Genomic DNA, 25434 nt, shown 5'->3' with positions numbered 1-25434 from the left:
TAAAGCTGTTAATTTATTTCTATATTTTTTGAGAACTATCTTAGCATTTTCATCGTGTGGATTTTTAATTGTATTTTTATATAGCCTTTCTTTTTCTCTGATAGATTTTATTAGGCCACAAGTGATCCAAGGTTTTATACGTCTGAATTTTGAATTCGTGTATAATGAGACCTCTGTTGTGGAGGTTTCAATATGATCCATAATTTGTTTTTCAAACATATTTGAGCATTGTTCGACATCGTTAGATTGTAGTATCGTACACCAAGTTTCTGCTTTCAATTTTTTCTCTAAAGTGGCAATATTTGTGGTTTTTTAATAGTAATTGGAGCCTTAATTTGTGATTTTATTTCATTATCATACAATAATAAGCAAGTGTGGTGGTCAGTAATATTCGTTTGCCAAATCATTGTTTTGATTTTATATAGGTTTTGTAATTTTATGTTTATCCAAATATGATCTAAGCAAGACGATTTTTGTCCGTGCATTTCTCTAGTATTTTTGTTTATGCATGATTTAAAATCTAATTCAGTCATACAATTTAGGAACTCATTTTTGAAAATATTTTCTGATTTTTCGTTAATGTTAATATTAAAATCACCCGCGATAAAACAGGTTTTATTTTTAAGCAGTAGTAATATATTTTTCAGTTGAGTTATAAAATGTGAAATATTTGATTTGTGTGTTCTGTAAATGGCAATTATGTGATAAATATATTTATCGAGTTTAATTTCGATTTGAATACAGTTAGTCAGTAATATTGGGTGTTCTAAAGTCGTGACAATACTGAATTTGGTGTGAACGAATATTGCGATTCCACTATTTTTATTGATATTTATTTTAGTTGGGATGTATGTATAGTTAGGAAGTTGAATTATATAGAATATATTTTTTTAAATCTGTTGCTAATTTACCTACGGAGATATTAAAAATAGTGAATACCGCACATAAGTTATAATTCCTCAATAATCACGAACCCTGTGGAACTATGGCATCCTCAACTGGAGTAAGTGACGAGAGCGAAGTGGCGAAGGGAGTGGAAATTTTTTTATATCTCACAATGACAGAAAAGCGCCACAGACGAATTTTTTTACATAGCATCTCCGATTGGGGTGCATTTGTAGTGTGGGTGGGGGCCAGTTAGCATTTTCTGAAATACTGACCGTTAAATCCGCCCTGACCTTTATGAAACCAAAGGTTCAGACCGCAATTTGAGAAAAATGTATGGAAGTTTGTGATTTTTTTATAAAATGACTAAAAATTGACGTGGTAAAAATGTTCATAATACATTTTTCTAATAAAACATGAGTTCTTTTTTCGCTAACAGAAATTTTAGTCAAGTGTTTAGACGAAAAAACGAATGTTATGCCATTTTTGTGTTTGAAATCAAAATTTAAATATTTCTTATAATTCAATTTGAAAACGTATATTATCGTAAATTTTCGGATACGTTCAGAAATATCCCATTTATTGGATTTTATTGAGTAGTGGAAATAAACACAAATCTAAATTCGAGTTTCTGACAGCATCTTTAAGAAATATAACGGTCAATAAGCCAGAGGCCTGAAGGTTTAAATAAAACTCAAGTTTTATAACTTGCCTCGATTTCCCCATGCGAGTTCTTACTCGCAAGGCCGTACGCCTGCGCTGCGCAATATGCATATTCGGATTTATCTATACTTTTTTTTATCGAAATAATGTGTTAGGTGACGTTTATGGTTGTCACTGTTTTTCTGAAAATATTATTTTCCACGGAATATAGTGAAATGAGTACAAATTGAAGTTATTAGGATAATTTAAAAGTGTTCCTTGACATGAAAAGAATGACTGTAGCCCTTCGAATTTGGGGCTTTGCCCTTTTATGTGCAGTTCAACCTGTTTACAGTTTTTATTTGCCGGGCCTGGCTCCCGTCAATTATTGCAAAAAGGGAGATGGCCCTCCATCATGCCAGGTATAGTAGTATCTTTTAGCGTGTTTACGAAGAATTTCATGCATTTAATAACTCAAGGTCTTTCAGAGTAGCGTTGTTGGAGAGTTTGTCCGTTTATACTATACGTTGGTACTTCGTATAATATAAGCAAATAACTCTCAAATTAGAATAAAATACACAACATTATAGTCGAAGAAATCTGCATAGAGTGGATAGATAAAAGTGTGTTTGATCTCTATACGAACATTATCAAATAAACACAATTGTTGGCAGAAGGAAAAAAACAGCATGGCCAAGAATTGACAGAAACCATATATTTTATGCTGACAGGAAAGAATTATGTTAAGATGTTGTAATTCAACCATTTACACTATATTATTTAGGCTTCGTATCCGATGATTTCTTCTTTATTTAGGTTAATTTTTCAAATATTTTGGGAAACTAATAATTTATTCTAATTTTGAATTATATTTTGCTCTTTGCTGCATTTATCAATCTCCTTATCTAATGATGTGACTTCGTAGTTAAATTGAACAATATTCAATATTTAGGCATAGGGCTATACTATAATAGGCGCTATTTCGTGCTAATATCTGGTTTAAATGTGTTCCACTAGCGATAATCGGTGCGCATTGCGCGTAGACCGGATTTTGTAGTTTCCAATCGGTCGGCGTTAGAGCATTGGAAGTGTATGTTATTTCATTATTACATCAATGTGTTTTGGTTATAATTTTTTTATCATTTTTCGCAACACCTTTGTAACACTAAACTAATCCTATTTTGCTATATACACGGTGTCCGGAAACTCGTAGTACAAGCGGGAAACTGGAGAATCTACACCACATGGGGAACCCAAAAAAACATAAAGTTTTTTGATTTGAGCATTTTCAAAAAAAAAAAAAAAAACCAAAAAAAAATATTTTTCGGCTATTTTAGGGTTAAAGTTTTTTCTGGTGTTTAGGGTTGAATAACAGATGTTTTAACCCTGCAGAGCAGAAATATTTTATGATTACACCGGGTTAAATGAAGGGTGATTTCAAAATAATGCTTCAAATCCGAGTTTCTTCATTTGTTTTACTTTCAAATAGTTTTAATTAGTTGGGTACTTTGATCTTCAGTAATAATTTATAAGAATTTGATTAAAAAAAAAAAAAAATAAAATAAAATCAACTTCAAACTCGATTTACTCGTTAACGAAAGCTCAAATAAAAAAAAATATACTACAAAATCGACTCCAAATGTGATGTAGATTCACCAGTTTCCCGCTTGTACTACGAGTTTCCGGACACCCTGTATATCTATGCCGTAGAATACTTATTTTCCTTCCATCACATTCTAACAGATACCTGAAACGGAAGGTTGAAATGTTTCATTTTATTTTATTCCTTCTTCACAATCTTGAAACAAAATGTATTTCCTGAAAATATTTCCCTAACCGCCGCACTAATATAGGCACAGATTATGGGAATTACACTTTGTTTCAACTTAATTACTACAAGAAACAACGATATACGTCAGGATAGATAGTAAAAAATGCATTATAATTCCATTTTTAATCATAGTTCAAAATTTTCATTATAAAACCATCCCTTTGCCGCCATTTTGGACTTTTTTGTATGGAGTGACACATGGCGAACATTTGGTTTCAATCGAAATACACATAAATTACTTAATTAACCCAACCTAATAACCTATTTTGTGCATGTAAATAGTTGATTCTTGTAGTAATTGTTGAAATTGTAATTTTCATAATCTCTGCCTAAAAGTGCGGCATTTAGGGAAATAGTTACCGAATTTCTCTTGTTTTTCCATAGTGCAAACAATCGTAATGTATCAAAATCTATTATTTCAAAACTTTGCTTTGCTTTTCCAATTCCTTATTTCTTTTTACCTGTCATTTTTTAATAAGTCGTAATTCAGACTATCGACGATAAAGAAAACAAACAATGATAGCCAAAGAAAAAAAAAACAATAATGAACGAATCAAACTATGCCACACTTATATCGGCTGAAGACAAAACAACATTAGAAGAGATTGAAAAATGTATTTCAGAATTTATATCAGCATCAAAATTAGGGATAGGAACACGTAACAGAATTTTTATGACTTGTCCAAAAAAAACAGACGCAGAAACCCCGAGAGACCTAATCAACAAACCCGATTCTGGTATATTTGCCAAAAACATTGGAAAAAAAATCCGTGCATGATTATAAAAGACGTGTGTGCTGAATAAAATAAAGAAACTCAAGAAAACTTCATGAACGACATTATTAATCAAAATCAGGAAATTAATAATATCAAACAAATTAAAATAATTTCTTTTTCTTAAATAAGACTAGCGATAAACTATGCAATGTAATTATCGAAAACAGTACTCAAGCAAGAAAATAACTCATTAAAAAACAATGCATAAATAAAGGTTTCGTCATAGCCCACATCGAAGGCTGTAACCCCATGACGTACTGTTATCACTGTCTCAGTTTTGGACACACCTCCATTAAATGCCATCACAGATAAGTTCTCCGGTTTCAAAATACTTCATCTTAATATACGGAGCCTTCAAAAAATATAGAAGAATTTATCCTCAATGTAAATAATCTTCAAGTAAAGCCGGGCGTTATAGTGTTAACAAATAATGAATCACTGCAATATAATGTATGTGATTACACTTAGATACAAACATTAATAAAAACAGTGGTATCACAATATTCATTAATAACAAATACGAGTATAATAACATTGTAGCAATATCAGAACACAGTGTAGATTCACCTGACTGCATAGAAATTGAACTCAACTACAGTAAAATGAATTATTATTTAATAGCAATCTATAAAACTCATGGATCTAAAGCCAAATTATTTATCGATCAAATAATATCAAAATTCAAAACAAAACTTGCAATCATGTATAAATGAAAATACGCAGGAAATTCAAGGTCAGAAACCATCTTGAAAAATATTAACATAAAAGATCTCCATAAAATAAAAACCGTTGTCTGGAAAAATAACATTAACGACCATCACAAGTGTATATTTTTGTATGAGGATGAAAAAAAATACAAACTTCTTAGTGAAAAAATCGTATACCAAATTAAATCAGCAGAAATTAATTGATAACTTGAAAACTGAAAATTGGCAGCTTGTAATCAATTGTGAATAGGTTGAAATATGCTGAAAGAACTCTGAAAACATTTTATCCACATTATCGCTCATATTTTACGCATATAAAAAAATCTAAAACTGAAAATCATTCAAATCAAAATCGTAATCTGGCAAAAAATAAATTCTTGAAACCGTGGATCACTCAGGATCTATTAAATTTAATAAGAGAAAAAGTAAACTTTACAAACAAAAAATTAATATCCCAAACGGCATAGAATTAGATTGTAATTACAAAAAGTATAAAAATAAATTGATGCGACTAATCAAAATCAGTAAAGATGACTACTACAGACATAAAATAATAAGCTCTGAAAACAACCCTAAAATAATCTGGCAAACAATCAAATGTGCAATAGAAAACAATAAACAAAAACAGTCAATCAATGAAATTAAAGATGAAAATAACGTAATAATAATTCCAAAGAAAACCCAAAAAAATTTACTTATGTTTTTAACTCCTTTTTCGCAAAGGTGGGACCAAACCTAGCCAAAAAAATTAATGTTACAAAAGGATCAAATACACAACCAATTATTGAAAATATACAAAATCTAAACTCACTATTCCGATTTAAAATGATCAGCGAAGTAGGCAAATTGCTCAAATTGCCTTGGGAGTTAAAAAAATAAACACAATGTAATTATTGATGCATTCATTATTTATTTGTGTGAAAAAAGTGTTGATGATGTAACCTAAAATGGTTGCAAACACACAACTATTGAAATTTTCAAGGTGTTAAAAAAAAAAGATCTTTAGAACAATTCTTTCATCAAGATAAACAGTCTCTCAAATATACAGTTTGGTAAAGAAGTTTTGTAATTAGACACGACCGTGTGGATTCCATTAACATACTGCCTATACATAAACAGACAGAATAGGCAATGTAATTGTTTATATACAGAAAACCAATAATCCATCTTGTAATATTGGAATAATTTAAGCTAGTATTTGTAAGCTGCATCCAGAACATCTGTTACTTTTTCTCATAATCGTTGTGAAAGCTGAATGCAGTGTGACCTCAAAAGTCCTGATTACTGGCAGTCATATTGTACTACATACTAGTTTGAATGTTTTAAATATCAGATTATAGTTTTGGATAAGTAAACGTTATCATATTATATGCTTAATAATTTATGTACAGTGTGATAAGCCCCGCTAAACGTGTAATGAATTTAGCAAAAATTATTTTACTCTCTTGTTGATAACACACTTATTTATGGTAGTTTTTATTATTTTAGCAATGTTTTTTTCTTTTTATGAATACTTGAACTTTTTAAGTGTCTTCGTTGAGGAATACACCAATCGAAATAGACACTCAAATTAATTGATTATAACTTTTGTAATATTCTCTTTCGCATTCAAATATTACGCACGCACTTTGTTTATACTATCTTTACAATATGAATATTTTCAAACTAAATTGTAGGAAACATGTTCCAAGCCGATCAAATGCAATTAGACAAATAATATCCAATGAATTATCTTAATTTATGACTATGTATTTAACTGCAAGGAATGTAGCTAAGGCTAATAATATCATGTCTCATCGTCAGTAAATTTTGGGTTTGGGTACCGCCGCCCCGGGAACCATTTATTGTATAACCAACACCTCTGCCATAGGTCACTCCAAGTGGTTCGCTACCTTTGGTGATTTAGCAGGGATGCCCGGGTTCATTGGGTGCGGTGTGTTCGGAATGCACCTATCTAATCTAAGACCTTAATTTCAGCAAATAGTTTATTTGAGGGGTGTGTATTTTTGCATCTAACCTTTCCTCACCTGTGGTGTGTATTTACTACACATTGCTTCTAATAACTTTAATAACTATAAATATAATAAATTCTAGGTTTAGATTGTAGGTATTCCTCCTCTATACATTTATGCACTGAATTAAAAAATAATATTTTAAATAGTTTTCAAATTCAATTAAAAATCAGAGATTTTTGTTAAAAATCGGGAACAAATACACCAATACAATCAACCGTGTGACACTGTTACACGAAGAGTGTTCGAGGAAATGACACGCTATTGATGTCCCGCTTTAGTTTGCTATGCGGGAACATGAGAAATCCACACATCCGCAGTTGTATTTTGATTTAGACCATTGATACCCATGACCGCATAGCTGTGTGTGTGCGTCCAGCGCCCATCCAGCGCCCGTTGTGCCAGCCGGCAGCCAGTCGGTCGCGGGCCGTCGTTAGATATGGACTCCTCGCACGTTTTTTTTAGCATCTGCCGATGGTTTTTTCATGTTTTCAGCAATTAAATTACAATTATTATCACTTTTGATATAAAATATAATAAACATAAGCGATTAGCTATAATTATTCAAATTTTTCCAATATTAAATCGAATATTTTGAGCTGTGTATTAACTACACAGCACCGGAACGCATGGATTTTTTGGGAAAGGTTAAATATAATTCTCAAAATTAGTTTTTATACTGTAATAACTGGATTGATAATAGATTCAGCACAGCCACCCCATTCCACAATACCATTTGTTGCTATGGATCGGAAAAGGGCAAAATAGACGCTTCTTAGAGTCTCCAAGTCTAAGTTGGACCTGAGAGAGCAGAATATATGGCAGAGCTTACATAGTCTTTTTACTGTGTCATTTATATGAGCCTCTCAGCATAGTTGGTCGTCTATGATTATTCCCAAATATTTAACTTCCTTTGATGATATTAGGGTGGAACGTGTGCAATTGATATTAGGTGAGGTTTCATGAGTGTTTAGATTGAGTGAACACGAGTGGATGATTGGTTTAGGACAGTTATTGGAAGCATTATGTTTGCATATAGAAAATGTCATGTATTGTGTTTTGTCGATATTAACCCCTCCGACTTTTCGCGAACTTGAAGCTAAGATGTCTTTACCGAAATGTCAATTTCACGAAAACGTTGTGTTATTACCGCCTCACAATCAAAGCTCTATAAATGAAACATTACTGAACGGAGCCGAATAGTAAAAACTGTTTTAGAAAGGTTACAAAATAGGCTTTCAAATTGTTGTATCATAAATAAATATTAACATTTGTAAATATTTAAATTTAGAATGGAAACATGAAAAAATTGTAAAAATGACTCACCTGTAATGTTTTATGTAAAAACGATACTAAAATCACGGATAATGTAAAAAAAAAACACTTATTTCATCGTACAAATGTACAATAAACAATTCTGTCACTTCACTTTTTGACCATTTCATACAAAATATATTTTTAAAAAAATAATTAAACTTGCGAGGCGGGTCGGCACGTCAAACGGCTTTCTTGGCGTCGTTTTACGATTTGGCGGGTAAAATTTGCTTCCACTGAGTAGGTCTTTTTACGGGTTTCTATGGATAACTTTGAATAGAGATGTGAAGCTTCATTCAATACGAATATTCTACTTTTTGTTTTAGGGATGTCACTAGAAGAATAACGGAGTTATGACGATTTTTGTGGAAACACACGCGTTGACGTGTAAACACGCTTATTGTACTTGACTGCTATCGTTATTTTATCGTGTATATCTGCTTACGTTGCTGACCGGTTAAGTGTGAGGAGGTTTGTGTCTAGCCAATGCTTTACTTTTATTAGGCCATTATTAGTTTTATGAGTTACTAATTGCCATGATTCATCTTTAAATGTTAATACTGTATCATCTGCAAATGATAATATCTTACCTCCATTATCCACGGTACACAATGTGTTGATGTATATAAGAAATAAAAGTGGGCCTAGTACGCTGCCTTGAGGTACGCCGTAGGACATAGATAATTATTTATTTATAAATAATTACATTATTTAATGTGTATATATACGAAATTTACAAATGTTTTTTTACATGCTAATTACCTAGCATATGCAGATGATAAAAAAATATACTTAGTTATTAAATCAATCAAAGACTGCATTAAACTTCACGAGGACCTCAATCGCCTCTTTGTCTATTGCGAATTAAACAAACTTGTTATTAACATCGCAAAATGCAATAAATTAACATTTACACGTAATAAAAATAAAATATCCTTTGTATACACACTAAACGGCACACACATCAATGAAGTAAAATATATCAGGGACCTTGGGGTAACACTGGATGTTAAATTAAACTTCATCCAACACACTGATGACATCATTAACAAAGCCAATAAAATGCTGGGATTTATAATTCGCATAGTAAAACCCTTCCACAACATAAACACTCTATATTCCCTTTACACCTCATATATTCGCCCGCACCTGGAACACTGTACACCGATCTGGACTCCTTTATACCAAGCCCATATCGAAAGAATAGATAGAATTCAAAAAAAAAAATTTTAAAAACATAAATTATAAACTAAACTTACACTTCTCAAAATTATACCGAATCCATTAAATTTCATAATTTTAACTCCCTCCAAACACGACGTCTAATTTTTGATCAAATCTTATTATTTAAAATCCTAAATAATGGTCTGGACTCACCAGAACTTACCAATTTAATAAATCTTCATATTCCGTCTAGATCAACCCGACAATCTGATTTATTTTATCTACCCTCGTGTAGAACAAACATTCGAAAAAATTCCCCAATTCCTCGTATATGTGCACAATATAATACAAAATTTTACAGCATTGACATTTTTGGTAATAACCTAAAGAAATATTGATATGAAGTAATGCGTGCGATCGATTATTAATATGAGAGTATGGAACGTATCGGCAGCATCTCCTATCCTCTTCCTATTTTCCTCTTCCTCTCCCATTCCTTTAACAATTAATTTTAAGATATTAAAACTTCTAATGAACTTTAACATAAGAAACTTCTGTGGCTTGACTTCAGTTAACTTGTATATTTATATCTATCATTGCATATTATATAAAAGCTGTTTGTTTCTTACAAAATAAATAAATAAATAATGGGTATTGTACAAAATGTCTGAATCCCATTTTGCTTAGTTGTGGCTGGTAAAAGTATGTTGTAAAGACACTAGCAAAGTTATCACAAAGGTAACAGAATTGCTCTGGATGTCGTCATACATATTTCAAGTTACTGAAGAGAGATTTAATAGGGATATCTTTGATTCTTGAAAAAATTTCACTCTGATTTAGGACATGTTGTTTCACAGAATTTCATCAAATTTAATATTCAAGTTCTCTGAAAGTCATAGATGAGAATGTTCTGTTACTACTAAGTACTGTGAAGAAACCGGCCCATGATGAAATAATAAGAGAATTTGAATTTTAATTTTGAAATTTGGTCAATTGTTCAAATTCTGTGAAACAATCTGTTCTTAATTTCTGCCATTGCTTCTCTACTGTTACTTTTTTCTATCATTATTTGTTATTTCCATTAAATATTTGCACCTGTCATGTACATAATATATGTACGTATATGTAAGTGTAAAATAAAATTATTTTTATTTTTTATCTATATTTCTTTTTTCTTTTCAGTCTGAGGTCAAAATGTACGTAAATCGACTCAACACTGAAGAATCGGTGATCCCCTACGAATACCACCACTTCGACTTCTGCTCGGTTGACGAATCCAACTCCCCTGTGGAGAACCTCGGCCAGGTTGTGTTCGGGGAACGGATCCGGCCCAGCCCTTATCAGATAGACTTCCTAGAGAACATCCAGTGCAAGCATGTCTGCACAAAGACCTACAAGGGATCCAACATCGACGATAACAAGAAGCTGGCTCTCCTGAAGAAGGGCATGAGCCTCAACTACCAACACCACTGGATTGTGGACAACATGCCGGTGACCTGGTGCTACTTGCTGGAGGATGGACGGCAGTACTGTAGCACTGGCTTCCCTATGGGATGTCTTGTCAGGCCATCGCAGGTATTTATGTACTTTCATATTGCTTGCAACAAGATTATTGTTTATAGTTCTCTTAACCTTTTGGTGGGTATGAATGAAACATGTCTCAGAGGAGTATGAATGACGAGTTTCGTTTGAGCCCTCTCCGTTTTAAGAAATGTTGTCATACATTTGTTACACACATTACAAATGCTTCTAGGTCATAGGATAAAGAAGAAAACTAGAAGTGCCCATTGATATAATACAAATTTGAATGGAAACAAATGTTCCATTTAGTCCAATAGCCCAGACATGGTAGATTTCCATCCCATTTGAATTTCATAAATATGTACATACAAGTCTTGATTAAGCAAATATTTGGATCACGAAACATGCCCACGAGGCATTTCTTGTGTTATTCATTATTCTATGTTCTAGGTATACTAGTAATTATGAGTTAAAGCCCCGTAGTAAGCGTTCAAAGGTGGCTTGAAAGGGAGATATGTAAATACGAATGTTAGATGGAGCGCGTTAATATTAAAAAACGATAATAATTAAGCGAAAATGGTGAAGATATTTAATAAAACATGACTCCTTTGAAATAGAGCAAAAGTTTCTCTACAAATGCTTTATTTGCATTTAAAGATAGACTGAATTTTTTCATGTCTACAACATATTTAATAACATAATGTGTTTTTAATAATTTTCAGAGCTTTGCGATTTTTTTTCTATCGAGGGAATTTCATATATTAACGTTTCGGCATAACAAATTGTATATAGATATCATCTTAAAAAATAACTTTTTTTTTTGGAACTTGAAAACTTAAAGAGTTAGCAAGAAACTTGTTATAAATCTGTAGGAATTGAGTATGCAGGGGCTTAACAATTCAGCAATTTTATGTATTAATTTGTCACCAAGGTTTTTGGATTTCATGCTTACTTATCTTTGTTGCCCAGTACGGAAATGATATCATAATTTGGATTACCCATTTAAGAACTTTTGATAAGCAATGAATAAAGTCTTCGGCGATCTTTTTTTACCAATACATATCTTATCATGCCGTTACAGTTAATTCGTATTCTAAAGCAAAATTGTATGGAAAAATGGCAGTTCTTTATAAAATGATATTAATCTATTCTTTATGGCTTTAATAAACTGGTTCTTTGGTCTCCTTATTCATTACATAACTAGTGTGAAAAATCATGGGATATTATAATATATTGTAGGATTTGTGAAGCTGAAAGCTGTGTATTCATAAAATATATACCTCAAAATATCAAAAATCGTATCAAAAAAATGATTAAATAAAATAAATTTTCCATTTGAATGAACACTATTAGTAAACATTATAAATCGTTATTCAGATTTAGATCTGTCAAAAATGTAAACAAAAGAAATACATATTTCAGAAATAGACTTATTTGTATTAATTATTAAAATACAATAATTTTGCTACCTACTTTATCGCTTGTCTGATATGTTTTAAAACTTATCAGTTCCAATTTTGAAGATTAAAAGTTCATTCAATTTTTTTTCAAACTGCAAATTGAGTAATTTTACACATTATTCAGGAATATTTCATATCACGCATGCACGCACCAAAAACCCTAATTACGTTTGGTTTTTATCCCATGTACCTAACAGGAATGTGATGCAGAAGAATGATATTTACCCCTCAGGCCTCTGGCATATTCTGTCACACGGTCGGAGTATTTCTGCTTTGTGAGAAAATCCAAATAAATGTAATATTTCTCTAAAAACTGTTTTAAAAAAATGAGGAAAATTGAGAAGATTTTGAATTTTATTATTAAAAATATACATTTAAGTTTTTAACCCTTGAGTATTTTAAATATGTTCTCATAAAAGTCCCAAGTGACGTGAAATTGTCATTAATTTTAGGAATATTTCAATATTCCAATTTGTAATCATGCACTTTGTCATTTTTTATGATTTTTTCCTTTGAATCGAGTATAAATATTCCAAAAGCAATAAGGAACAACATTTCGTTCTCTTTCAGACATAAAAAAAATCACAAATGTTCGCATGTGAGGAAGAGAGGTACCTAACATTTAATAATGTTGGTTACCTGCATTCATAACGGCATATGATGTTTGGGACCTACTCATTAACGGGTTAAATACATAATAAAGTTCTGAAGGCAAACATATAACATTACTGATAAAATAATAAAAACTCACATTTTATTATATGAATGTATTATTTATATAAACACACACATTTTTTTACACGAAAGTATTGTATTGTCACCTTAATTTTTGTCTTTTCACATAAAAATAATTTATGAAAAATTCACAAATGTTTCTCAATTTTCGGTAGGAACCTTTGGTTTCATAGTGTAAATTTTAATTATTCTGTGGTTAAATTCTGTATTTGAATATAAAGCTTGGTGTTTTCTTTTTCTAACACAGATTAGTTCATATTTCTAACTATGACGGTAATGGAGAGGGAGACGCAATGATTTCAATGTGTTCTAATTAATGAATTTTTCAAGTCGGACTCGTGCGGTATAAACCCGGCTTATAACAAGCCAGGATTTTACTACCCCTTCAACCACGTGGACCTCACCATCACCTACCATAGCGGGGGCGCCGGGGAGATGGGCAGTCGCTTCGGGGACAACGGAGGGAGAATCATCTCTGCCAAGGTAACATTCTACATTTATTTAATATCCTTTTAAAGGGTAGAGTATATGTACTTCCTACACCACAATGATTTATTATAATATGTGATATCAGTAACAATTAATATTGTATTGTCTAATCCTACCTATAAACATGACAAAATTTCAGTTGCTATAATTCACCCTAGTGAGGAGGACTAAGAAATACAATTTACTGTACATATATTTAATATCATATTTTGTATGTACAATGTTTAAATAGTCGCTATTGTATAAAAAAATTTGCGTCTCGGCTCGTGGAAATTTTCTCCTTTTTATCATCCCATGTTAAGTAAAAACACAATATCTTCTTTGAGTCTCAATAAAGACACTGTTTTTACATTAAACAACCATTAATGTATTGTAAATCAGTTGTGTAAACTTTAAAACACGTTTATTAGTAAGGGGTTAGTGATTATAATTATTTATAAATTTAATCTTACTATTGATTGTTTTATTGTGAATATATCAGGAAATTTACATTATTGATTATAATTATTTATAAATTTAACCTCTCAGACATAGAATTTTATTTATTATGTGTCCCTTTGAGAACTGTCAGAACGTGATAATTTTTGTGTTATTTACGAGTTTCACTAAGAGCTTCATAACTCACGTTTTGGGAAACGTAGCCTCATTCTAAAAAATGTTTTGGAAAGATTATGAAATCCACTATCGCATTGTGTTGTTATACGTAAATATTTGCGTTTCTAAATATACATTTTATGAAAACGTCAAAAATATGTAAAAATCGCTTACCATTATTTCAAAGCCTTGAAAAATGTACTTTTTTCTGAGTAGTATAAAGAAATAACACTTTATATATTGAAGAAATATATTTAAAAACTATTAGTCACCTCAAAATATTAACCGCCCAAACTAAAATATTTTTAATAAATTATTTAGAAACGCAATAAATTATTAACGAACATCTTGACAGTTTCAATCGGCTTAGATAATGCACCTCTACGTTCTATAGATATTCTTGAATACAGACGCGTAGCGTTATTCATTATCGATACTCTGTTTTTTTAAATCATGGGAATCCGTATACTAGTGATGGAAATAAATCAATTTTTGTAAAATCTCACGCGTTTACGTGAAAAGACGTTCTAATGTCTTGACCGCTATTATCATATTTACGTCTTTTGACGTTCTAATGTTCTGAGTGGTTAATCTTATTATTGATTGTTTTATTGTGAATATATCAGGAAATTTACGTCCCACTGAGATAGGCAAAGATTTCACCTCGTCATTTATGGACTATTCCAAAAAGGTAGCTGCCAAAAACTAGTTGATGATATTGTTAATTATGAATTTGAAATATGACGTTAAATAAATAGATCCCAATGGTGGAGTGGTTAAGACACCTGTCCCGGTAAGACAAGAGATCCTGGGTTCGATTCCTAGTTGTGACCTTTTTATTTTCTGCATCTTATTTAGTTTAGATTTATAAGTATTATCTTCTTCAATGAAATATTCCAATTCATTTTATTACTATCCAAGTAGGATTGTTGTTAGTTGTCGCACTCAGATGGAATTTCAGAAAGATTTGATATGCGGTTATGAATTTGCCACAACCCAATCTATTTTACTCGCAAATATTTATCTCTCACTAATTAAATAACAGTGTGTTGTCCTTGTATCACTTCCTAAAATGTGCCACTAATAACAAAATCACAAATTTTTGTTCTTCTAAACATAAAAAAGTGGAGTACTAAGATAAAGTAATGTATTTAATTTAAGTACATAATACGTTTATCCATTGAATCCTTTCCTAGTTTCCTGTTTGAATTATATCACACATTATTCACAAATATTATAATGTAGGTCATTGGCCTTGCGGCCTTTTCTCATCATGTATAATAATTTTTATAACAAATTGCAGTATTAACTGCGTCTGGTGCACACATTTATTTTAATTATAACCATCAACTTGAATACTATTTGCATGTTTTACCTAGTTACATTATATTGCACTGATAACAGTATTGATGTCTTCTTTTAAAGCAAGATAATTTCAAAAAATATATGTTTTAATGGGAGGTATATTCTGAGAACATAACATAACTATGTTTAAATTTCTTTCTTCATATATCGCATATCAGACCAAGTACTAAATTGCAAAAAAATTAAATGAATATTTACACAAATGTATAAAAATTGTTTCGTGTGCCCGACAACAGTAATGCGCTTTTAGTCAGCTGCAAAAAACTGTGTGAAAATTTAGCTTCATCAAATAATAGAAGGTGTCTGGGGGTAAAGTGCACAAACTTCGGGAGATGATTCTACATGATGGTAGGAGTGAAAACGAAAAATAACTTTCTTTTTCCAATACAAAAATATTTTTTCCGTACAAACAATTCAACTTTTGTATCTGAAAACTATATTAGATTGTTAAAATTCCAAAAAAAAATTGTTTATTTTTTACTTGTAACTATCATGTAGAATCACCTCCCGAAGTTTGTGCACTTTACCACGGATACCCTGTATATCTCGAGTATGTTGTGGAAAAAAAATTACATTCTTTAGGAATGCAAGCACATGATTATAATCAGTGGCGCTTCGTGCAATGAGGCTGGGGAAGCTGAGCCATTAAAAATACATCCAAAATATAATATAACTTTAATTTAAATGTTACCAATTTATAAATATTTGTATAAGCCTTAAAGTAACTTCAATATAAATATTACCCATTAAAATTTTCGTATTTCTCTAGGACTAGTTGTCTTTATATTATGTAACTAATCACACCAGTGTAACATGGATTTCCACACTCCGCACAAAGCTAATACACAATGCAACAATACGCTGTGAGGCAGAGATAGGGTCCGCCTCAGAGACGCTGAGTTCATGTAGGAATCGAAATGAACGGCAGCCAATACGGTTGCTCATAATTTTGTTTGAGGCGTGCCTCAAAAAGCGAATACTTCCGAAGTAGAACCAATCTTTAATTTGTGATACTTTTTTGGTTTTGTGATACCATAGGAGTACCTAAGAAGGCTATTTGGATTAATTTAGTACAGCGAATTTGTACTTTCGATCTATTTTGTGTTTGTGTGTCTCTTGATCATATTTGCACATCTGATAGTATTATTATAGTTTGACGTAATACATAGTTGTATTGTTTTTTTTCTTTGTGTGGGTTTTTAGGTGTATGTTTACATAATACTTACTTAAAGAAAAGTTTGTGCCTCCCCACTTTTCAACCCCGCAAACTGCCACTTCTGTGTATTCACACAATAATTTGTATATACACCTTGATGGACCTTGATCAATGTACATAAATATTCACAAACTATTAGTGTTGTTACCTTTCAAGGTAGAAAAAATGGAATATATTACGATGTTGTTAATTTGTAGGTTATTCCGTCGAGCATCAAGCACTCCAACCCCAACCAGCTGGACTGCGTGAACCGGGAGCCTCTGGACCTGGCGCCCTCCGTCCTGCCATCCTCGGGTACCCTCAACATCACCTACACCTACTCCCTGCGCTTCGTGCAGAACAACACCATCAAGTGGTCCTCGCGCTGGGACTACATCCTGGACTCCATGCCTCACACCAACATCCAGTGGTTCAGCATCCTCAACTCGCTGGTCATCGTCCTGTTCCTCAGTGGGATGGTAGCCATGATACTGCTGCGCACATTGCATAAGGACATTGCCAGATATAATCAGATGGAGTGTGGAGAAGATGCCCAGGTAAATACCATACTACTTCTGTAAGTTGCTATAAATTAAGGCAAGTAACTTACAATTTCGTTTACATAAGTTACTTGAAAAAGTCACAAAATGAACAGTCCTTACACAAACTTATTAATTTTAGTGTGTTTTTAAATGCATTTATATAGGAGAACTACATGAATATAAACAGTGGGTATCAACTATACTAAAAGTAATAGAGCTTGCCTTTTAAAGGCAGCTTCATTGATGCTAAATATATCCACATCCGAATTGATTCTGTTCAACAGCAATATTGCTCTCCCCACAGGCTTGTTGACCATTGGCAAGTTAGTCCTGCAGGACGGGAGATAAAACAGTCTATGCTGTCAGTGACGGAGATAACCATCGGAACATGAATGAATGCTCTCCATGACAGCCGAGTTTTCAAACCATCCACAAATCAATCTGTAGAAATATGTAGCAATGTGACCCGTAGAAGGTTCATTCTGTGATACGATTACTATTATCTTCCTCAAAAAATTTAGGTATGTAGACTGTAAGGATACTCAACTAACTGTTTTTGTTTTTTATTTGCAGGAAGAGTTTGGCTGGAAGCTAGTGCACGGTGACGTGTTCCGTCCGCCGCGCAAGGGCATGCTGCTGGCCGTGATGCTGGGCTCAGGTGTGCAGGTGTTTGGCATGACCGTGGTCACTCTGGCCTTCGCCTGCCTCGGCTTCCTGTCGCCTGCCAACCGCGGTGCGCTCATGACCTGCTCCATGGTTGTGTGGGTGCTGCTAGGCACGCCCGCTGGCTTTGTGTCCGCCCGCATCTACAAGAGCTTCGGTGGGGAGAAGTGGAAGTCCAACATCCTGCTCACTTCCATGCTGTGTCCGGCGTAAGTCCATTATTCTTGTTTTGTCCTGCCTTATAATTGTTTCCTATACATTACCTTGAAAAATAATAATAATATTTGGATGATTTACATGGCGCCGTTTTTGTGCAAAATCACCTCAAAGGCGCTGTAAAAATATATAATACACTTATACAATGATCTACTAACTAACTAGCCGTGAATCAAACATTTTAATCTGTTCCTACATGATACATTTCTGTTCTGAGACATTGTCTTAATTGATGTAAATAATTCGCATTGAGCTCTGTGTCATTCGTAACAGGCTCAGTACACTTCATTGCTGTGTTTGCATCAGTTTACATAACTGCAGTTGTTTCAAAAGTGTGAAGGTTCGATAGCAATCTTCCAATACTTGTGTGCTACTCGAATTCCTGTATATAACTACATTTAAAATACTGCATTATGATGAGCTTCATAAGTTTTGCCTTTCTAAAACACAATTATGTATTATACTAGTCCCAGCAAGAGGTTGTACGTGATGTCAACATTCTAGTATCTTCTGTCTTTTTCATTTTCATAAAGACATGTGAGAAGGAAGAAGATGATCGTCGATGTTTTAAAATGGCTACATAAAATTAACAATATGCATTTGTTATGTCCTCAGCGTGGTGTTCACTCTTTTCTTCACCATGAATCTGGTCCTGTGGGGCAAGGGGAGCTCTGCGGCCGTGCCCTTCTCCACACTGGTGGCGCTGCTAGCTCTCTGGTTCGGCGTGTCCGTTCCTCTCACCTTCATTGGATCCTACTTTGGCTTTAGGAAGAGGGTGAGTTAACATTGCAATCGTACTTACCAAACCATTGTTGATTTTCTACAACTTAATGGTTGTGCTGCGGCTGCGCTGGTTTTATTAACCTTCATTCACTGTGCTGAGATGAAACAATCATTAATTTGCCTAATAATGTGGGATAAAAGGAAGGGAGAGGTAGAAAGACAACACACCTACACCTCGTCCGTAATGTTGTTATCTTCCAAAAACAGATATTTTAGTTCAAATATTAGAACAATGGCGGGGTTCACAATCAAGATCGCGATGGTTATATGATCCATGATTATTAAAATGGTGTGGTGTTTAGTGAACATTGGAACTGAGATTTTGTTTGTGGTTTTAGGGTTTGCGGTAATAGACAAGGTGTTGGGGACGGAATCGAGGTACTGTCGCACAGCAGATAGAAGAGGATTGCAATTCCGGAATGCCGACATACCGATTTAGTTCTTCTTCTGCTTTTCTTAATTGTGCTGGTTCAAATACAATTTACTTTCATAACCACAAACTCGCGAGCTCAATGCCCTTTAATGTCGACATGGCCGACAAAGGGGCTCCGTAATCAAACACAGGTTGATAAAATGACTTTTGAATTTCAACTGAACTCACGTTGTAGTTGGCATAGAGAGGTAGGAATTAGGTAGGTGGACAGTAAAAATATTGTAGGTAGGAATTAAAAGGAAAGGTATAACAATGCTAGGTACCAACACAAGGAAAGATTAAAATCAACTACAGTTATCCAAAACCAATCAACTCCTATGTGAGTACTTGTAAATCGATGCAGCCACTTTATTAACCTCTCTTTTATTTTTCAGTGTATGGAGCACCCAGTCCGCACTAACCAGATCCCCCGCCAGATCCCCGACCAGTCCGTGTACACGCAAGCCATCCCTGGCATCATCATGGGCGGAGTACTCCCCTTCGGCTGCATCTTCATTCAACTCTTCTTCATCCTCAACTCCCTGTGGTCTAGCCAGGTAAGTCTCTGCCCATACTTACACATCAAACACGAAACACGCTGTTTAACCCCTTAAACACCAGCATATCCATAAGAAAAGAAAAAAAAAATCATATGTTACTAGCTATTCTGGGGAAACAATGTATGGTAGCTTACATACTATTGTTATACATATATAAAGCACATTATCTGGTAAGACGGAACAATTTACAAAAACATAATTTTTCAAAAACAAGTAAGTATGAGAAAAATGGAATCAGATTGGCATGGTGATAATTTTTCAGTAGCACATCAAGAGTAAATAATAATAGTGATGGTTTTTTAGTTTGAAATGAAATGTAGTTCCGGATGTCTCAGTTGCTGGAGTATATTATGTAAAATCCATTTTAATGTTGTATTTCTTTCCTAGATGTACTACATGTTCGGTTTTCTGTTCCTGGTGTTCATCATCCTGGTAATCACATGCTCCGAGACCACCGTACTGCTGTGCTACTTCCATCTATGTGCGGAGGACTATCACTGGTGGTGGCGCGCCTTCCTCAGCTCCGCCAGCACCTCCGGCTACCTGTTTGTGTACTGCTGCCACTACTTCGCCACCAAGTTGTCCATCGAGGACGCCGCTTCCACTTTCCTCTACTTCGGCTACACCGTCATCATGGTCTTCCTCTTCTTCCTGCTCACCGGCACCATTGGGTTCTTCGCCTGCTTCTGGTTTGTACGGAAAATATACAGCGTCGTCAAGGTGGACTAGAGGACCTCGTCAACAAGGCGTGTTACACATCCTCCATTGAAGGCGATCCGATCGTAAAACGATATGCTAATTTCCATTCCCAACTGAGTAAAGAAAACATTATCATTTCTAGCACAATAGCAGATCAGCTAAACGAGGAAGTTGTAACAAGCTATAGTCATTCAAACATTACACATTTTTTATTTCACTGTGTTTTTGTTAATAAAAACCTGTTTTACGAAAGGTTATTATGTATTTCTTGATTTATGCAAAATGTAAGTTCGTTTTTTTTCATTTCAAACTGTTGTGTATTATTTGATTGATACATAACCTTACCGTCTATTTACCAATAGTTTGCAGCTGTTTTGTTTTCGTTGATGTAATTTTAATTTAATCTAGACTGAAAAGATTCCGATGCTGTATTAAGCACAATTGGGGGAGAGATTGGTAGTGAACTGTTATTATTTGGAATGCTCGAGTGTCTGCTCCGCATTTAGTCATTTGATGGCTGGCAAAGGTTTCAATTTGTCAGGTTAACACAAATTTCACAAAGAGAGAGAGGTTTTTCTATTGAGTCTGTCTTTTGGACGAAGGCTCGATCTAGATAGGGAGGTGTGTTTACTTTAGGATTAGAAGTTGAATGACAACTGGTCAGCTGAAGTGTCTGCTACGCCTGACAGCAGTGGTACTTCATTCCGTACTCAATCTTGTGAAAATTTGTAAAAACGTACGATAATAAAAAATAAATAAAAACAAATATATTTTTTATCTTAATCTTAGTGTAATGATTGGTGCAGACGACAAATCCATTTGTCCTTCGATCCTTTGCAATGGATTTTTGAAGCATGTCCGCTGTAAATATACAAGAAAGGATTTCCAAAAATGAACTACAACTGTAATTAATTTTTGCAAACAACTTCTATGATTTGCAGATAATATTGATAGATTTTTGCATTGAAAAAGTTGTAATTTAGTCTTTGAAAACATCTCATCACCTTTTGTATAAATACTTTAAAGAAAATTAGTGTATTTTAACATAAAATTTAAGAGTATTTTTTACTAGTTTAATATACTACATAATATACATAGTTAATTTAATTTTCTCAACTTTATTTTCTGCAGAAGTGAATCCCGTTGCAATTGTGAGAAACAATTGAATGCTAAAAGTGTAATTTAAAAGTTATCATTAATTTAATTATTTCAATACATTTTTTACTAAACTTTGTTCATGAAGAAGGAATCATTTTCTGAATCAAATTAGCCAACAAGAAATATGTGATGTGCATGCATTACTCTTATAACACTATCGATTTTTATTTCTATGTGTCTAGTATGATTTATTTACCTTTCTTCATTGGCGCTTGAAATGAATGCCCAAATTACAGTGATCTCTTATACATAAGGTGTATATTCCCTTGTTGCTGCAAGTCATAATGTGAAAATATTTGTAAAATGATTTCTTCTCGATGAAAATACACACATAGCAGTGGCTGTCTGTGAATTTTCAGTGAGAAAGATTGAATATTGCTGTTTTTGTTCATAAAATTTTAGAGATTATTTCAGTTATGCCGTATCTTTCAATCTTACGACTCTAGCTCATTGTTTAGTCATAGACCGCCACTGATACATAAATAGTATAATTTTGTCATCAATTTCTTAATTAGTTTTTGTCACGATCATCTTTTATTTGGGTATATAGTAATCTTATACAATGCACCCGCATATTTTGTAGATTCTTACATTCATAATAAGTCACAATCATATTTGTATTTAAACAGAATTATGCGTAAGTTTGTATTCATGATTCGTTACGCTATGCCAAAAAAAGTTGCATACAATTACAGAAATGAAATTGAAAAAAAGCCGACGCTGACTCAAAAGAGTCTACCGTAAAAAATGATTGCATTTTATTAAATATTAATTTGTCTGCTTAAAAACATTTTACTTTGCATTCAGTTGTTATTGAATCAAGCGTAAAGTAATTTGCACCTTGTTTGAAAATGATTTATCAAGTTTGTGTTTTAATCCAATTTATTTTATTAAATATTTGATATATTATCATGTCCGTCTCAGGAATGACGAACTGGCTGTTGGCAGTTGGCTGTCTGATTTTAGAAGATACTTAAAATATTATGAATTATGATTGTTTTTGACAGTGCAGAGAAATATGTCACGAGACATAATTATTCCTTTTATTTGGTGGAGGCCTCGTGTCAATTTGACAGGTATTGTGAGGCCAGACATTATTTTTGTTTGGGTGCTTAAAGAGTTGTGTGAGGATAATTTTTAGTTTAAATGTAACATAGTTGTATGGTATAATTTTCGAGTTTTTCTTTTTTCTTCAATAATTATTGATTATTATGCTTTGTAAAACTTGGTCTTTCATATTCTATGTAAAAACAGTATATTGTTGTCAAACTAAATTATCTAATAAATTAAAAATATACAAAAAATAAGGATTTTTTAATTTAAAAAAAATATATATTGTGTATTTGTGAATAACAGTGATTGCAATAACATTTCACAACATTTACAATTAATCATATACCTTCGAGTGCATTCATCTTTAATATACATTTATTAAATCAGTTGCGATGCGTCATTGTGTTAAAAAATATACTTATTCTAATCTTGAATTCATTGAAGTTTGACTGAAACATGTCTATCTCTGAAGGAATTTTTTTTAAAAGCGTAGTCATTCCGTCGCTCTAGTTCGTTTTTGTCTAACAGACCAAAACGTAAATCGGGAGAAAAAGCGCTTCAAAGTTTTTTTACGAAAAACCCATATACAATGAAATTAGCTCATTCTAATTAATCGAAATTATTATTTTTAAGTAAAATTAGTTCCAAATGTTTAAAATTACGCAGAAAACAAGTTTTTAATTTTGATGTAAGACAAAGTGTTGGATAAACATGCTCAGAATGTTGTTTAATTTTGGTGGACTTAAGACAAACTGCGACTTTAAAAGACATTAAAAATAAAAAAAATTTCACTTGTATCGTATAAATAAATGCTTTCGGAGAACAACTGCATACTTAACTCAATTTCGCCAAAAATGGTCTGTTGGACAAAAACGAACTAGAGCGACGATTTTCCACAGAGGTATGAGCGTTGTTAGGTTGGTCCTGCCTCTTGGAAAAAAAAGCCTGTTCTGCCTAGATCTGGTGAAGTTCTCGGGAACATAACGCTCCAGGATTGCAAATGTGTCCGTTGAGCAGCTTATGTGCTGATACTACTACCATTGCAATTTTTGTCCTAACGTCTAGACCAGGGGTGCTCAAACTTGAACTGCTGGCGATCTACCTCAATATTATTAGATTCCGATTGATCGACTCTGAGAAGCTGCAAGTATGTGTGATGCAGGATTGTCGTCTATGTAGGTAGGGTGTATCGTGGCGCAGGTATAAGTGTATATATAGGGACGTTGCACAATTGCATAGCCACGAATCCACATAGAATTTGGAGGAACGACAGAAATTAGTTCACAATATGCATTTTTTTTAGTCATGGTAGGTGGAGGTCTGCACTAAAAAGTCAATAAAAAAACTTATATTTATTGAAAATTGCAAGTTTATTGGTTCTTACAAAAAAAAACGAGTTCTAGTTTCTAAACTTAACTAAATAATGACTTTGGATGTTGAAACGTGGCACTGCATGTCCTCAGCATATTCATACGATGGTACGTAATTACCGAGTGCTAATCGCAAGCACGATGACATATGTTCGTCAGTTAGTCGATTGCGATATTTTGACATAATTATCTTCATTTCAGAAAATGCAGACTCGCACAAGTAAGTTGACCCAAACATTGCCGTCAACTGAAAGGCGATTTGCCTTAGATTCGGACATTTATCTTCAGATATAAAATACCAGAATTTTGTGTCAGATGCTGTGGCTATGAGATGTATATCTGATATTATCTGCAATGTTCTAGAACACTTCGTTCAGTAACTCAGTCCGCTACAAGCTACAAATAAATAATAAAAAAGAAGGCATGAAAATTGGGAAATTTTTCTGGAGATCGACTCAAAAAGCACTCGCGATCGACCGTTTGAGCACTCCTGGTCTAGACGATCTAGTCGTAGCATTCCAGCGAGAAAGTTAGTTTTATAAATATTTATACAAGATGGCGCAAAGTCTTCACTTGATTTCCTAAGGTAGTAACTTTGTTTGTAAATAAAAAGAATTATTATAAAACAATTATTCCGCGCTCTTTTCCAGTGGCAATATGTATGTTGTGTCTTCCAAAAGCTAGTTTTGAGATAAATGACATACTTTTTTGAACAATTTGCATTCAATCCTAGGAAAAACTTCCTTGCAAATAGAATAGTTGATGCATCGAACAGACTTCCACAACATGTCATGGATCCTACTAATATACTATATATATACTAATATCCTTTAACACAGAAGAACTAGGCTTCACTTCACACAACACCTACCGCTTAGATAGAAGTACCGCCACCAGCACCAAATCAAGAGGAGGAGGTGTATTAATATCAGTCACCAAATCTATAACTTCATCCAGGCTAAAATGCAAACACAAAAATATAGAACAAATTTTCCTACTACTCAAGACGAACCTAGGAAAAATCATTCTTGGATGTGTTTATATTCCTCCCGGATCAATTACACAAATTTACGTAAACCACATTGAAGATGTAGAGGCCCTCAAGCTCAAATATCCGGAAGCTAGAATGCTGCTAATCGGCGACTACAATACTCCCAATATAGACTGGATTACCCATAGTGATAACTCAACAACTCATTTTAATACATCTGCAAATGCTCGTGAAATTATAAATATGTATGTCAAATTTCCTAGGTCTTATCCCTTGGGACCTTCTAAGACCCAAACA

At 33.3% G+C, this 25434-nt stretch overlaps 1 protein-coding gene across 1 annotated transcript; it reads left to right on the top strand.

Annotated features, from left to right (window-relative positions):
- The first annotated feature begins 1668 nt into the window (after positions 1-1668).
- On the top strand, positions 1669-23030 carry TM9SF2 (transmembrane 9 superfamily protein member 2). Its single transcript, XM_089630939.1, has 8 exons — positions 1669-1949; positions 10514-10906; positions 13378-13530; positions 16909-17247; positions 17806-18104; positions 18727-18886; positions 19702-19863; positions 20254-23030. The coding sequence occupies exons 1-8, from the start codon at positions 1812-1814 to the stop codon at positions 20593-20595; spliced, it is 1986 nt and encodes a 661-aa protein (XP_089487065.1). The 5' UTR covers positions 1669-1811; the 3' UTR covers positions 20596-23030.
- Positions 23031-25434: the final 2404 nt, after the last annotated feature.

Source organism: Hesperophylax consimilis, chromosome 4 (assembly GCF_061612785.1).
Source record: "Hesperophylax consimilis isolate HC1 chromosome 4, BYU_Hcon_1.0, whole genome shotgun sequence".
Lineage (NCBI taxonomy): Eukaryota > Metazoa > Arthropoda > Insecta > Trichoptera > Limnephilidae > Hesperophylax > Hesperophylax consimilis.
The sequence above is the reverse complement of the archived record's forward strand: the minus strand, read 5'-3'. Positions and strand labels throughout refer to the sequence as shown.